The following is a 15,526-nucleotide window of genomic DNA, read 5'->3' on the forward strand; positions in this document are numbered from 1 at the left end:
CGGGGGGCTCACGGTCTTAATCCCCATTTCACAGATGAGGGAACTGAGGCACACAGAAGTGAAGTGACTTGCCCGAAGTCACACAGCTGACAGTGGGCGGAGCCTGGATTTGAACCCATGACCTCTGACTCCAAAGCCCGGGCTCTTTCCACCGAGCCACGCTGCTTACTGTGTGCCAAGCACTGTTCTAAGTGCTGGGAGGGATACAAGGTAATCAGGCCGTCCCACCTGGGGCTCACAGTCTTAATTCCCTTTTAACAGATGAGGTGACTGAGGCCCAGAGAAGTTGTGACTTGCCCAGAGTCACACAGCCGACAAGTGTCGGAGGCAGGATTAGAACCCACGACCCCTGACTCCCAAGCCCGGGTTCTAGCCACTGAGCCACGCTGTTATGCCTCATATATGTCCAGTGGGAGTTCATCATCATCAATCGTATTTATTGAGCGCTTACTATGTGCAGAGCACTGTACTAAGCGCTTGGGAGGTACAAATTGGCAACATATAGAGACAGTCCCTACCCAACAGTGGGCTCACAGTCTAAAAGAGTTCATATGTATATATAATAATGGCATTTATTAAGCGCTTACTATGTGCAAAGCACTGTTCTAAGCGCTGGGGAAGTTACAAGGCGATCAAGTTGTCCCACGGGGGGCTCAATCAATCAATCAATCGTATTTATTGAGCGCTTACTATGTGCAGAGCACTGTACTAAGCGCTTGGGAAGTCCAAGTTGGCAACGTATAGAGACAGTCCCTGCCCAACAGCGGGCTCACGGTCTAAAAGGGGGAGACGGGGAACAAAACCAAACATACTAACAAAATAAAATAAATGGAATAGATATGTACAAGTAGAATAAATAAATGGATATTAAAAAAGTAAATAAATAAAGGCTCACAGTCTTCATCCCCAGCCGTGCCTGAGGAAACCCATCCACCTTAAACAGCTCCTCCCGAGGAGTTTTCTTCCCGAAAAGCAGGGTAGTTTTGTAGCGATCGGTGGTATTTATTGAGCCTTTACCGCGCGCAGAGCGCTGCGCTAAGAGCTGGGGCGAGCCCGATATCGGTAGCCGCAACGAGCTCCCAGTCGGACCCAGTGGAGGACGGCGATTTGGCCGGTGAACGATCCTACGTTTCGTCATCAACCGTATCTATTGAGCGCTCACCGCGTGCAGAGCACTGTACTAAGCGCTTGGACCTTTTCCCCCCCTCTCAGAGTCTGAACGGCGTCTGGCTGAACAAGGAGCGCATCGAGCCTTTGAAGGCCTATCCCATCCAGGAGGGGGACTACATCCAGCTGGGCGTGCCTCTGGAGAACAAGGAGAACGCGGAATACGAATACGAGATGATCCGGGAAGAGTGGGAGAAAATCCGCCTGTCGCTCGCCCTGAGGAGCGACCAGCTGGCGGGGAAGGGGAAAGGCCCCAGAGCTAAGAGGAAACTGGAGGGGGAGGCGGCGGAGGCCCCCGGGGGGGAGGGCCCGTCCGGCCCCCGATCCAAGGTCTGCCGGCTGTCCCGCGGCGGAGAATTCCCCGGACGGGCCCGGGAGAGCGAGCCCGCCCGCCACCCGGGCGCCGATCCGTCCTCGCCTCCCGGCCCGAGCCCCGGGAAGGACCCGGGAACGCCGAGGGGACCGGGTGGGGGGGGATCGGAAGCGCCTGGGCCCGAGGCCCCCTCCAGCCCCAGATCCAGACCCCGCATCCCGTTGTCCGACCCGGGACCCAGCGGGCGGAGGGGGTCCCCCCCCCGGCCCCAGCCGGTGCCCCCTTCCCGGGAAGACGGCCGCCCCGGACCGCGGCGGCCTGGACCTCCTGAGGAAGAGCATGGCCGAGATCTTGCGGCTGAAGGTTCGGGTTCAGGAGAAGCAGGCGGCCGTGTTGACGCTGAAGCGGCAGAAGAAGGGGCCCCAGAAGGCCGTGGTCCGGATGGAGCAGGAGCTGCGGGAATTGGAGGAGCAGCTCCGCACCGAGCAAGCTCGGCAGCGGCAGAGGGCCCGACAGCTGGAGAAAAAATTCCAGGACTCGGAGGTAGGCCGCTCCTCCGACGGCGGCCGGGTTTTGGGATCAAATCATTATCATCATCATCAATTGTATTTATTGAGCGCTTACTATGTGCAGAGCACTGGACTAAGCACTTGGGAAGTACAAATTGGCAACACATAGAGTCCCTACCCAACAGTGGGCTCACAGTCTAAAAGGGGGAGACGGAGAACAAAACCAAACATACTCACAAAATAAAATAAATAGGATAGATATGTCCAAGTGCCGCTGCCCCTCCCCTAATTGTGGTATTTGTTACGCACTTCCCAGCTGCTGTAAGTACTGGGGTAGGTACAAGATGATGATGATGGCGTTCATTAAGCGCTTACTATTTGCAGAGCACTGTTCTGAGTGCTAGGGAGGTTACAGGGTGATCAGGTTGTCCCATGGGGGGGCTCGCAGTCTTCAGCCAGGCAGACCCCGGGGCCGCCCTGCCATTTCCCCATTCCCGACTGGCTCAGTGGGAAGAGCCCGGGCTTTGGAGTCAGAGGTCCTGGGTTCAAATCCCGGCTCTGCCAATTGTCAGCTGGGTGACTCTGGGCAAGTCACGTCACTTCACTTCTCTGAGCCTCAGTTCCCTCATCTGTAAAATGAGGATGAAGACTGGGAGCCCCCCGTGGGACAACCTGATCACCTTGTACCCTCCCCAGCACTTAGAACAGCGTTCTGCACATAGTAAGGGCTTAACAAATGCCATTATTATTATTATTATTATTCAGCCCCATTTTACAGACAAGGGAGCGCTTACTGTGTGCACAGCACTGTACTAAGCACTTGGGAAGTACAGATCGGCAGCATCTAGAGACGGTCCCTCCCCAACAACGGGCTCACAGCCAAAGTCACCCAGCTGATTATCGGCGGATTTGAACCCGTGACCTCTGACTCCAAAGCCCGGGCTCTTTCCACTGAGCCACGCTGCTTCTTGTCCCTCAAGGGGCTCCCAGTCGCGACCCCCATTTTACAGAAGAGGGAACAGAGAAGGGAAGCAGCTTGCTCACGGTCCCACAGCAGATGCACGGCAGAGCCGGGATCCCCACGACCTCTGACTTCATTCAATCGTATTTATTGAGCGCTTACTGTGTGCAGAGCACTGTACTAAGCGCTTGATTCTCAGCCCGTGCTCTTTCCTCTAATCTCCGCCGCTTCTTTCCTCCCCTCCCTTCTTCCTCAGGAAAACCTTCCTTTTGTTTTTGGTTCCGCAGGGCCCGGCGGATCGACGGGGAGAAGACAACCTGACGGAGCAGTTGGCACAGGCCCTTAAGGAGGTAACGCGTCCCGCCGGGCAACTGGCTCGGTCGTCCAATTCCCACACGGCCTTAGCTCCCGGGCGGACCCCTGGGCCGCCCCGCCGTTTCCCCGTCCGGCTCAGTGGAAAGAGCCCGGGCTTTGGAGTCAGAGGGCATGGGTTCAAATCCCGGCTCTGCCAGTTGTCAGCTGGGTGCCTTCGGGCAAGTCACTTCACTTCTCTGAGCCTCAGTGACCTCATCTGTAAAATGAGGATTAAGACTGGGAGCCCCCCGTGGGACAACCTGATCACCTTGTATCCCCCCAGCTCTTAGAACAGTGCTTTGCACATAGTAAGCGCTTAACAAATGCCATCATCATCATCATTATTATTATTCTCTGGGCCTCAGTGACCTCATCTGTAAAATGGGGATGAAGACTGTGAGCCCCCCGTGGGACAACCTGATCACCTTGTATCCCCCCAGCGCTTAGAACAGTGCTTTGCACATAGTAAGCACTTAACAAATGCCATCATCATTATTATTATTATTATTCTCTGGGCCTCAGTTCCCTCATCTGTAAAACGGGGATGAAGACTGTGAGCCCCCCATGGGACAACCTGATCACCTTGTATCCCTCCAGCGCTTAGAACAGTGCTTTGCACATAGTAAGCACTTAACAAATGCCATCATCATCATCATTATTATTATTCTCTGGGCCTCAGTTACCTCATCTGTAAAATGGGGATGAGGACTGTGAGCCCCAGCGTGGGACAACCTGTTTACCGTGTATCTACCCCGGTGCTTGGCACATTGGGTAGGGACTGTCTCTATATGTTGCCAACTTGGACTTCCCAAGCGCTTAGTACAGTGCTCTGCACACAGTAAGTGCTCAATAAATACGATTGATTGATTGATAGTAAGCGCTTAATAAATGCCATCCTCCTTTCCTCTCTCGCCCTCACGGAGGAGGAGGAACGAGGCATCCTCTCTGCGAGGCAGGGCGAGTCCGAGGAGCAAAATTCACACGCTGTTGCTTTCGCTCAGCCTCGCCATCAGCAAGCAGCAGCATTGTGGCCCACGCCGCACCCAGACCCAAACCCGTCTTTAATAATAATGGCATTTATTATCATCAGTCGTATTTATTGAGCGCTTACTGTGGGCAGAGCACTGTACTAAGCGCTTGGGAAGTACAAATTGGCAACATATAGAGACAGTCCCTACCCAACATTGGGCTCACAGTCTAAAAGCGCTTACTATGTGCAAAGCACTGTTCTAAGCGCTGGGGAAGTTACAAGGTGATCAGGTTGTCCCGCTTGGGGTTCACAGTCTTCATCCCCATTTTCCAGATGAGGGAACTGAGGCCCAGAGAATTGTTTATTACTCTTTATTTTATTTATTTATTCTACTTGTACCTATCTATTCTATCTATTTTATTTTGTTAGTATGTTTGGTTTTGTTCTCCGTCTCCCCCTTTTTGACTGTGAGCCCACTGTTGGGTAGGGACTGTCTGTAGATGTTGCCAATTTGGACTTCCCAAGCGCTTAGTACAGTGCTCTGCACACAGTAAGCGCTCAATAAATACGATTGATGATGATGATGAGGTTGTCCCGCTTGGGGCTCACAGTCTTCATCCCCGTTTTCCAGATGAGGGAACTGAGGCCCAGAGAAGTGTTTATTACTCTATTTATTTTATTTATTTATCTTACTCATACCTATCTATTCTGTCTATTTTATTTTGTTAGTATGTTCTCCGTCTCCCCCTTTTAGACTGTGAGCCCGCTGTTGGGTAGGGACCGTCTCTAGATGTGGCCAATTTGGACTTCCCAAGTGCTCTGCACACGGTAAGCGCTCAATAAATACGATGATGATGATGATGAAGTGACTTGCCCGCAGTCACCCGGCTGGCAGTTGGCGGAGCCGGGATTTGAACCCACGACTTCTGACTCCAAAGCCCGGGCTCTTTCCGCTGAGCCCCGCCGCTTCTTTACCGCGTCCCCCTCGGGGTGTTGATTTCCCGAAAGTCGGGGAGCCGGGGCGGCCAGCCCCCCTCGAAGCCTCAACCCGCCTCTGCCTTCGTCCCCCGCAGCATCGGGTTCTCATGGAAGAGTTAAATCGCAGCAAGAGCGACTTTGAAGCCATCCTGCAAGCCAAGAATAAGGAGCTGGAGCAGACCAAGGTGCGGAAGCGAAAGCCGGGTTCTCGGACCCGAGCGGCGACTGACGCGTGAGCGAAGCAGCGTGGCTGGAGTGCGGGCCTGGGTTCTAATTCTGCCCCCAGGCTTGTCTGCCGCGTGACCGTGGGCCAGTCGCTTCACTTCTCTGAGCCCGCTGGTGGGTAGGGGACCGTCTCTCGATGTTGCCAACTTGGACTTCCCAAGCGCTTAGTCCAGGGCTCTGCAATTGATCAATCAATCAATCGTATTGATTGAGCGCTTACTATGTGCAGAGCACTGGACTAAGCGCTTGGGAAGCACAAATTGGCAACGTATAGAGACAGTCCCTACCCAACAGTGGGCTCACAGTCTAAAACAGTACACAGTAAGCGCTCAATAAATTCTAATCTAGAAATAGAAATAGAAATATTCTATATTCTATAGAATAGAATTCTATAGAATTCTATAGAAATATTCTATTTCTATAAATAGAAATTCCATTCTATAAATAGAATTTATAGAATCTATTAAAATAAATAGAACAGTGCTTTGCACATAGTAAGTGCTTAATAAATGCCATTATAAAAAAAAAAAGAAATACGGTTGAATGAATGAATCACCTTGTAACCTCCCCAGCGCTTAGAGCAGTGCTTTGCACATAGTAAGCGCTTAATAAATGCCATCATTATTATTATTATCAGTGACCTCATCTGTGGGAACTGATGACCTTTCATTCATTCATTCATTCATCCAATCGTATTGGGCACTTACTGTGTGCAGAGCACTGGACTAAGCGCTTGGGAAATACAAGTTGGCAACATCTAGAGACAGTCCCTAGCCAACAGCGGGCTCACAGTCTAGAAGGGGGAGACAGACAACAAAGCCAAACATATTAACAACATAAAATAAATAGAATAGATATGTACAAGTAAAATAAATAGAGTAATAAATATGTACAAACATATATACATATATACAGGTGCTGTGGGGAAGGGATGGAGAGGGGGACGAGGGGGAAAGGAAGGAGGGGGCTCAGTGGGCAAGTCGCTTCACTTCATCATCATCATCATCATCATCAATCGTATTTATTGAGCGCTTACTGTGTGCAGAGCACTGTACTAAGCGCTTGGGAAGTACAAGTTGGTAACATCTAGAGACAGTCCCTACCCAACAGTGGGCTCACAGTCTAAAAGGGGGAGACAGAGAACAGAACCAAACCTACTAACAAAATTAAATAGAATAGATATGTACAAGTAAAATAAATAAATAGAGTAACAAATATGTACAAACATATATACATATATACAGGTGCAGTGGGGAAGGGAAGGAGGTAAGTGGGAGGCCCACTTCTCTGGGCCTCATCAGTAGGACCTGATGACCTTTTATTCATTCATTCATTCATTCAATCGTATTTATTGAACGCTTACTGTGTGCAGAGCACTGGACTAAGCGCTTGGGAAGTCCAAGTTGGCAACATCTAGAGCCGGTCCCTACCCAACAGCGGGCTCACAGTCTAGAAGGGGGAGACAGAGAACAAAACCAAACATATTAACAAAATAAAATAAATAGAATAGATAGGTACAAGTGAAATAAATAGAGTAATAAATCTGTACAAACATATATACATATATACAGGTGCTGTGGGGAGGGGAAGGAGGTAAGGCGGGGGGATGAGGAGGGGGAGAGGGAACTGAGGCACAGAGAAGTGAAATAATAATGATGGCACTTATTAGGCGCTTACTGTGTGCAAAGCACTGTTCTAAGCGCTGGGGAGGTTACAAGGTGATTCATTCATTCAGTCGTATTTATTGAGCGCTTACTGTGTGCAGAGCACTGGACTAAGCGCTTGGGAAGTCCAAGCTGGCAACATCTAGAGACGGTCCCTACCCACCAGCGGGCTCACAGTCTAGAAGGGGGAGACAGAGAACAAAACCAAACAGATTAACAAAATAAATAGAATAAATATGTACAAGTAAAATAGAGTAATTAATATGTACAGACATATATACATATATACAGGTGCTGTGGGGAGGGGAAGGAGGTAAGTCAGGGGGATGAGGAGGGGGAGAGGGAACTGAGGCACAGAGAAGTGAAATAATAATGATGGCACTTATTAGGCGCTTACTATGTGCAAAGCACTGTTCTAAGCGCTGGGGAGGTTACAAGGTGGATCAGGTTGTCCCACAGTGGGGCTCACAGTCTTCATCCCCATTTTACAGATGAGGTGACTGAGGTGCAGAGAAGTGAAGTGACTTGCCAAAGGTCACACAGCTGGCACACGGTGGAGACGGGCTTTAGAACCCATGACATTCATTCATTCATCCAGTCGTATTTATTGAGCGCTTACCGTGTGCAGAGCACTGTACTAAGCGCTTGGGAAGTCCAAGTTGGCAACATATGGAGACGGTCCCTACCCAACAATGGGCATTAATGGCAGTCTCCCCCTCTAGACTCCTTGTGGGCAGGGAATCAATCAGTCAATCAGTCGTATTTATTGAGCGCTTACTGGGTGCACAGCACACTCGGATGCCCAGGCCCGTGCTCTCTCCACTCCAACACGCTGCTCCTCTAAAACTGCCTGCCGAAACCCAGGATCCGAGCATCATCATCATCATCATCATCAATTGCATTTATTGAGCGCTTACTGTGTGCAGAGCACTGTACTAAGCGCTTGGGAAGTAACCCGGGATCCGACCGGGAGCCTTTGAACCTTCAATCCAACCCTCTCCCAAACTGAGCAGTTTCGGCCTACCCGACGGGCGTCCGCGGGAGCTTCCGGGATCGGGTCGGGCCGACGAGGGAATTTCGGGTTTCCTTTGGGATTGGGGGGCGTCGTGCGGTCAGCACGGACCCCCCTCCGTCCCGCGTGTCTTCGCAGGAAGAGAAGGAGCTGGTGCTGGCTCAGAAGGAGGAAGCCTTGAACCACTTCAGCGATGTCCTGGAGAACGAGCTCCAGTGCACCATCTGCTCGGATTACTTCATCGAGGTAAAAATCGGGGAGCCGGGGGTCCCCGACTAGTGCCTCGGTTTCCCCAACCGCACACAGGAAGCGCTCAATCAAGACAACAGGGAATGAATCGTAATAACAGTTATGGTACTTGATAGGCGTTTACGTGCCAAGCTCTGTTCTAGGCACTGGGGTGGACATAGATTCATCAGGTTGGACACAGTCCCTGTCCCACGTGGGGCTTCCGCTCTTAATAATAATAATAATGATGGTATTTATTAAGCGCTTACTATGTGCAAAGCACTGTTGTAAGCGCTGGGGAGGTTACAAGGTGATCAGGTTGCTTCTTAATCTTCTAGACCGTGAGCCCGCTGTTGGGTAGGGATCGTCTCTAGATGTTGCCGACTTGGACTTCCCAAGCGCTCAGTCCAGTGCTCTGCACACAGTAAGCGCTCAATAAATACGATTGATGATGATGATGTTGATACAGTGCTCTGCACACGGTAAGCGCTCAATAAATATGATTGATTAATTGATTCCCCCTTTTAGACTGTGAGCCCACTGTTGGGTAGGGACTGTCTCTATATGTTGCCGACTTGGACTTCCCAAGCGCTTAGTACAGTGCTCTGCACACAGTAAGCGCTCAATAAATACGATTGATGATGATGATGATGATATGGTGCTTTGCACACGGTAAGTGCTCAATAAATACGATTGATTGATTGATAAATCCCCATTTGACAGTCTTCTAGACTGTGAGCCCGCTGTTGGGGAGGGACCGTCTCTATACGTTGCCGACTTGGACTTCCCAAACGCTTAGTACAGTGCTGTGCACACAGTAAGCACTCAATAAATACGATTGATTGATCGATTGATCCCCATTTGACAGTCTTCTAGACTGTGAGCCCGCTGTTGGGTAGGGACCGTCTCTAGATGTTGCCGACTTGGACTTCCCAAGCGCTTAGTACAGTTCTCTGCACACAGTAAGCGCTCAATAATCCCCATTTGAGTCTTCTAGACTGTGAGCCCGCTGTTGGGTAGGGACCATCTCTACATGTTGCAAACTTGGACTTCCCAAGCGCTAAGTTCAGTGCTCTGCACACAGTAAGCGCTCAATAAATACGATTGAATGAATGAATGACAGGTGAGGTCACCGAGGCACAGAGAAGTGATTTACCCAAGACCCTACAGCAGACGTAGGGAAGCAGCGTGGTGTAGTGGATAGAACTGGGGCCCGGGAGTCGTGGGTTCTAATCCTGGCTCTGCCACTTGTCCGCTGTGTGACCTTGGGCAAGTCACTTCCCTCTCTGTGCCTCAGTTACAGCATCTGTAAAGTGAGGATGAAGACTGGGGCTCCACGTGGGACAGGGACTGTGTCCAACCCGGTTTACTTGTATCCATCCCAGCGCTCAGTACTGTGCTTGGCACAAAGCGAGCGCTTAACAAATACCACAATTATGATGATGATGATGAGAATGGCATTTATTAAGCGCTTACTATGTGCAAAGCACTGTTCTAAGCGCTGAGGAGGTTACAAGGTGATCAGGTTGTCCCACAGGGGGCTCACAGCCTTCATCCCCATTTTACAGGTGAGGTCACCGAGGCACAGAGAAGTTAAGTGACTTGCCCAAAGTCACACAATTGGCGGAGCGGAATTAGAACCTGGGTCCTTATGACTCCTGGGCCCGTGCGCTAAGCCAAAATGGGGATACCCGTTCTCAATCAATCAATCAATTGTATTTATTGAGCACTTACTGTGTGCAGAGCACTGTAATAATGATGGCATTTATTAAGTGCTTACTATGTGCTTACTATGTACTGTTCTAAGCACTGGGGAGGTTACAAGGTGATCAGGCTGTCCCACGGGGGGCTCACAGTCTTCATCCCCATTTACAGATGAGGTAACTGAGGCCCAGAGAAGTGAAGTGACTTGCCCAAAGTCACCCAGCTGACAAGTGGTGGAGCCGGGATTTGAACCCGTGACCTCCGACTCCAAAGCCCGGGCTCTTCCCACTGAGCCACGCTGCTTCTCTACCAAGCGCTTGGGAAGTACAAGTTCTCCCTACTTATGAGGGCTCACCTCCTCCAGGAGGCCTTCCCAGGCTGATCCCCTTCCTTCCTCTCCCCCTCGTCCCCCTCTCCATCCCCCCCATCTTACCTCCTTCCCTTCCCCACAGCACCTGCATAGATGTATATATGTTTGTACATATTTATTACTCTATTTATTTTACTCGTACATATCTATTCTATTTATTTTATTTTGTTAGTATGTTTGGTTTTGTTGTCTGTCTCCCCCTTTTAGACTGTGAGCCCACTGTTGGGTAGGGACTGTCTCTACATGTTGCCAATTTGTACGTCCCAAGTGCTTAGTACAGTGCTTTGCACATAGTAAGCGCTCAATCAATACGATTGATGATGAGTCCCTTGCAGGACAAGGGACTGGGTCCGACCTAATTAATTTGAACCTCCCTGAGCGCTTAGGGGAGTGTTTTGACGGCGAGTAAGGGCAGGGGTGACGACAACCACCGGCGGAGAGGGGGAAGAATCAGGCGACCGTGCGCTTGTCCCGACTGTTGGATCGGGGCCGTCTTTATATGTTGCCAACTTGGACTTCCCAAGCGCTTAGTCCAGTGCTCTGCACACGGTAAGCGCTCAGTAAATACGACTGAATGAATGACCGGCTCTGCTCTTTCCCTCTCTGGCTAGGCCGTGACCTTGAACTGTGCCCACAGCTTCTGCTCCTACTGTATAAGCGAGTGGATCAAGCGGAAGGAGGAGTGCCCCATATGCCGGCAGCTCATTCAGTCCAGGAGCCGCTCTCTGGTGTTGGACAACACCATCGGCCGAATGGTGGAGAGCCTCAGTGCGGAGGTGAAGGAGCGCTGGGCGGCTCACGTCAAGGAGCGCAGAGGTGAGGGCTTGGGAGGGGAGGGGAGGAAGGAAAAAATAATAAAATAAGCCGTGACGACTCCCGCCCCGTCCCCGCGGAACGGGGCCGAAGGGCTCGTCTCCCGGTGAAACTGGAATCCGGACTTCCGATCGTCCCAGAACGTACCTAAGCTCTTTCTAGACCGAAAGCTCGCTGAGGGCGGAGAGCGTGTCGGCCTCCCAAGCGCTTAGTACGGTCGTATTTTTATTTATAATGGCATTTGTTAAGCGCTTACTATGTGCAAAGCCCTGTTCTAAGCGCTGGGGAGGTTACGAGGCGATCAGGTTGTCCCACGAGGGGCTCACGGTTTTAATTGCCATTTTACAGCGGGCTCACGGTTTTCATCCCCATCTTAGAGATGAGGTAACGGGGGCACAGAGAAGTGAAGTGACCTGCCCAAAGTCACCCAGCCGACAGTTGGCGGAGCTGGGATTTGAACCCATGACCCCCGGGCTCTTTCCGCCGAGCCACGCTGCTTCTCCAGTACAGAGACGTACAGGCAGTACGGAGAAGCAGCGTGGCTCGGTGGAAAGGAGCCCGGGCTTTGGAGTCGGAGGTCACGGGTTCTAATCCCGGCCCCGCCAACTGTCAGCTTTGGGCAAGTCACTTCACTTCTCTGTGCCTCGGTTCCCTCATCTGGGAAATGGGGATTGAGACTGTGAGCCCCTCGTCCCCCTCTCCATCCCCCACATCTTACCTCCTTCCCTTCCCCACAGCACCTGTATACATGTATATATGTTTGTACATATTTATTACTCTATTTATTCATTTATTTATTTTATTTGTACATATCTATTCGATTTATTTTATTTTGTTAGTATGTTTGGTTTTGTTCTCTGTCTCCCCCTTTTAGACTGTGAGCCCACTGTTGGGTAGGGACTGTCTCTATGTGTTGCCAATTTGTACTTCCCAAGCGCTTAGTACAGTGCTCTGCACATAGTAAGCGCTCAATAAATATGATTGATGATGATGATGAGCCCCCCGTGGGACAACCTGATCACTCTGTAACCTCCCCAGCGCTTAGGACAGTGCTTTGCACGTAGTAAGCGCTTAATAAATGCCATTATTGTTAGTACAGTGCCTGGCACGTAGTAAGTGCTTAACAAATATTATTATTACGGCGCTCGATAAATGCCTTTGGAAGGCCCGGCCTCTTCTCTTTCGTCGGTATTTACCGAATGGCGTTTGGGTAGATAAAATACCGGCCGACCTCCACTTAAGACGTCCATAAAGCCGCCCCTTGCTTCAGTTCGACCCCGCGGAGGTTTTGACTTCATCATCAATCGTATTTATTGAGCGCTTACTATGTGCAGAGCACTGTACTAAGCGCTTAGCGCTGTACTGCCTTCAAAACACGAGCTTCCTTTTTATGGCGTTTGGTCCGGTATCGCCCAGGGGCCACAGAGAAACGGATCAGTGATCTGAAGAGCCAAAACGGAGGAGGGGAAAATGTCAGCTCTGGAGGCAGGAGGCCTGCAGTGATCATTTATAATAATAATAATAATAATAATAATAATAATAACTATCACGGTGCTAATTTAAGTGCTTTGCGTCAAACGCCGTACAGAGCCCCGGGGTAGATACACTCCCAGAGTAAGTAGGTGGGAAAACGGGTATTAAATCCCCATTTAATAGAAGCCTAGGGACGTGAATAATAATAATAATTATGATAGCATTTATTAAGCAAGCGCTTACTATGTGCAAAGCACTGGTCTAAGCGCTGGGGAGGTTACAAGGTGATCAGGTTGTCCCACGGGGGGGCTCACAGTCTTCATCCCCATTTTACAGTTGAAGGAACTGAGGCCCAGAGAAGTGAAGTGACTTGCCCAAAGTCACCCAGCTGACAAGGGGATTCGAACCCATGACCTCGGACTCCAAAGCCCGGGCTCTTTGAAGCGAAGTGATTTGATAGCAGACGTGGCGGAGCCGGGGTGAGAACCCGGGTCCTCCGATTCCCGGGCTCTATCCGTTAGGCCACACCGCGTCTCTCTGGCAGGACTGTCTGCTGTGTGACCTTGGCCAAGTCCTTTCTCTCTGCCTCATCTGTAAAATGGGGATCAAGAGTGGGAGCCCCAGGTGGGATAGGGACTGTGTCCAATCTGATTATCTTGTCTCTACCCCAAATGCTTGGCACATGGTAGGCGCTTAACACTGAGCAGCGTGGCTCGGTGGAAAGAGCCCGGGCTTTGGAGTCAGAGGTCATGGGTTCAAATCCCGGCTCCGCCACTTATCAGCTGTGTGACCTTGGGCAAGTCACTTCACTTCTCTAGGCCTCAGTTCCCTCATCTGTAAAATGAGGATGAAGACTGTGAGCCCCCCGTGGGACAACCTAATCACCTCGTAAACTCCCCAGTGCTTAGAACAGTGCTTTGCACATAGTAAGCGCTTAATAAATGCCATTAAAAAAAAATTGTCAGCTGTGTGACTTTTTGGGCAAGTCACTTAACTACTCTGGGCCTGAGTTCCCTCATCTGTCAAATGGGGATGGAGACCGTGAGCCCCCCGTGGGACAACCTGATCACCTCATAAACTCCCCAGCGCTTAGAACAGTGCTTTGCACATAGTAAGCGCTTAATAAATGCCATTTAAAAAAAAAATTGTCAGCTGTGTGACTTTGGGCAAGTCACTTAACTTCTCTGGGCCTGAGTTCCCTCATCTGTCAAATGGGGATGAAGACTGTGAGCCCCACGTGGGACAACCTAATCACCTCGTAAACTCCCCAGCGCTTAGAACAGTGCTTTGCACATAGGAAGCGCTTAATAAATGCCATCGTTATTATATTATTATTATTCTGTTCTCATCCCCTTTAGAGAAAATCACCCCTCTTGAAAACTAAGCCCCCAGAGCAACTGGAGGCCGGGGCCGGGGAACCAGCTGAAGAAACTTGGAAGACTGACCACTCTGGCTCACGGTCCGGTTGTCTGGGGAGGAAGAGGAGGAGGGAGAGGAGGAGGAAGAGGAGGAGGAAGAGGAGGAGGAGACCGCCGCCGTTTGTCCATCCAGCCATCAAAGACCGACTCTGGCCATCACGGCGACCAGGCGCGACGCTCCCGGGGAAATGCCCACCGTGCCACGTTGATTGCCGTTTTACCTCCCGGCTCCCTAAAACATCGGCGTCGGATCTTCCTGGGCAGACCCGGAAAGGACGTGGCGTTTTGCCGCGAGGGAAGCTAACCGCGTGATACCCGAAGTGGGCTTCGCCCCGCAGGGCGGGGAGGGTTGGGGGTGGGAGGGAAGGGCCGGTTTCCTAGAAATAAACTGTAAATGTTCTATCCTGCTCCTCAGCTGAGCCCCGGCATCTTCGCCTTCCTTTCGGCTCGGAGGCAAATCGATCGAACCGCGGCGGGGAGACGCGACCGCAAACGGCCGGGGAATCGGATGAAGGGCCAGTCGGAAAGCCCGGGAGCTGACCGAGCCGGCCAAAGCGGCGAAACCGGCTTTACCTCTCTGGGCCTCCCGTTACAAGGCGATGGGCGGCCGAGGCCAGTCACCACGAGCACGTTGCCGACCCTTTAGACGTCGAGGCGGAACAACCCGGGAGAAAGGGTTGCTAACGAGCGGTTTCATCAAAAGACCAACCTGAAACTTGAACAAAGCTCCCTCCAAGGACTGTGCGTGCGAGCGTGTGTGTGTGTCTATGTAGATATATATTTTTTTAAATTAAAACCATATCGATCTTTGGTTCCCAAGACTCCCTTTTCTTTACGACTCCGGGAACGTTTGTGTTCTGCAGGAGGCATCAGCTCCAACCTTCCTGTTCCTTTCGGGAGGAGGAGGAGCCGGGGCAAAAGACTCGCAAGCCGACGAGTTCTTCGCACTTCTGCTTAACGATTTACGAGACGCACTCCCTTCCCCTCTGGGACACCGGGGATTTTTCCCTCTCTGCTGCTCTTTAGGGATACGTGAGTTTTGTCGGTCCGTGGGGGAAACGCCTAGTGTGTTGCAGTGCTAAGACTTTCCCAGATTCATTTCTCTCCGCCCCGCTGGTCCAACCCTCCTTTTACCTGAAAGGGATTTGGGCGATGGGGGGTGGAATGTCGGATGAAAGAGAAGTCCCGGGCAAGTGATTCCTCTCCCTTGCATCACGGGGAATGAGGGAGGAGGGGGCGTAAAGGAGAGCTTTCATAACAAAGGGAGCGGTCTCCTCCGGATAAGAGATTTTTCCGAACCTCAAAAGTGGCAACGGTCTACTGAATTTCAGGCTTGGGGGGGTTACAGGTAGGGAGGGAGGTCTTCA

At 51.1% G+C, this 15,526-nt stretch overlaps 1 protein-coding gene across 1 annotated transcript in view; it reads left to right on the top strand.

The window, feature by feature from the left end:
• RNF8 (ring finger protein 8) overlaps nt 1-14,973 on the top strand; it is a 20,925-nt gene extending 5,952 nt beyond the window's left edge. The window contains 8 exon segments of the mRNA XM_038761355.1: nt 1,213-1,730; nt 1,732-2,023; nt 3,238-3,300; nt 5,348-5,437; nt 8,292-8,399; nt 11,067-11,271; nt 14,100-14,479; nt 14,575-14,973. Of these exon segments, the coding sequence (XP_038617283.1) occupies nt 1,213-1,730; nt 1,732-2,023; nt 3,238-3,300; nt 5,348-5,437; nt 8,292-8,399; nt 11,067-11,271; nt 14,100-14,125 (1,302 nt within the window). The 3' untranslated portion in view covers nt 14,126-14,479; nt 14,575-14,973.
• The last annotated feature ends 553 nt before the right edge of the window (nt 14,974-15,526 follow it).

Source organism: Tachyglossus aculeatus, chromosome 19 (genome assembly GCF_015852505.1).
Source record: "Tachyglossus aculeatus isolate mTacAcu1 chromosome 19, mTacAcu1.pri, whole genome shotgun sequence".
Taxonomy (NCBI): domain Eukaryota; kingdom Metazoa; phylum Chordata; class Mammalia; order Monotremata; family Tachyglossidae; genus Tachyglossus; species Tachyglossus aculeatus.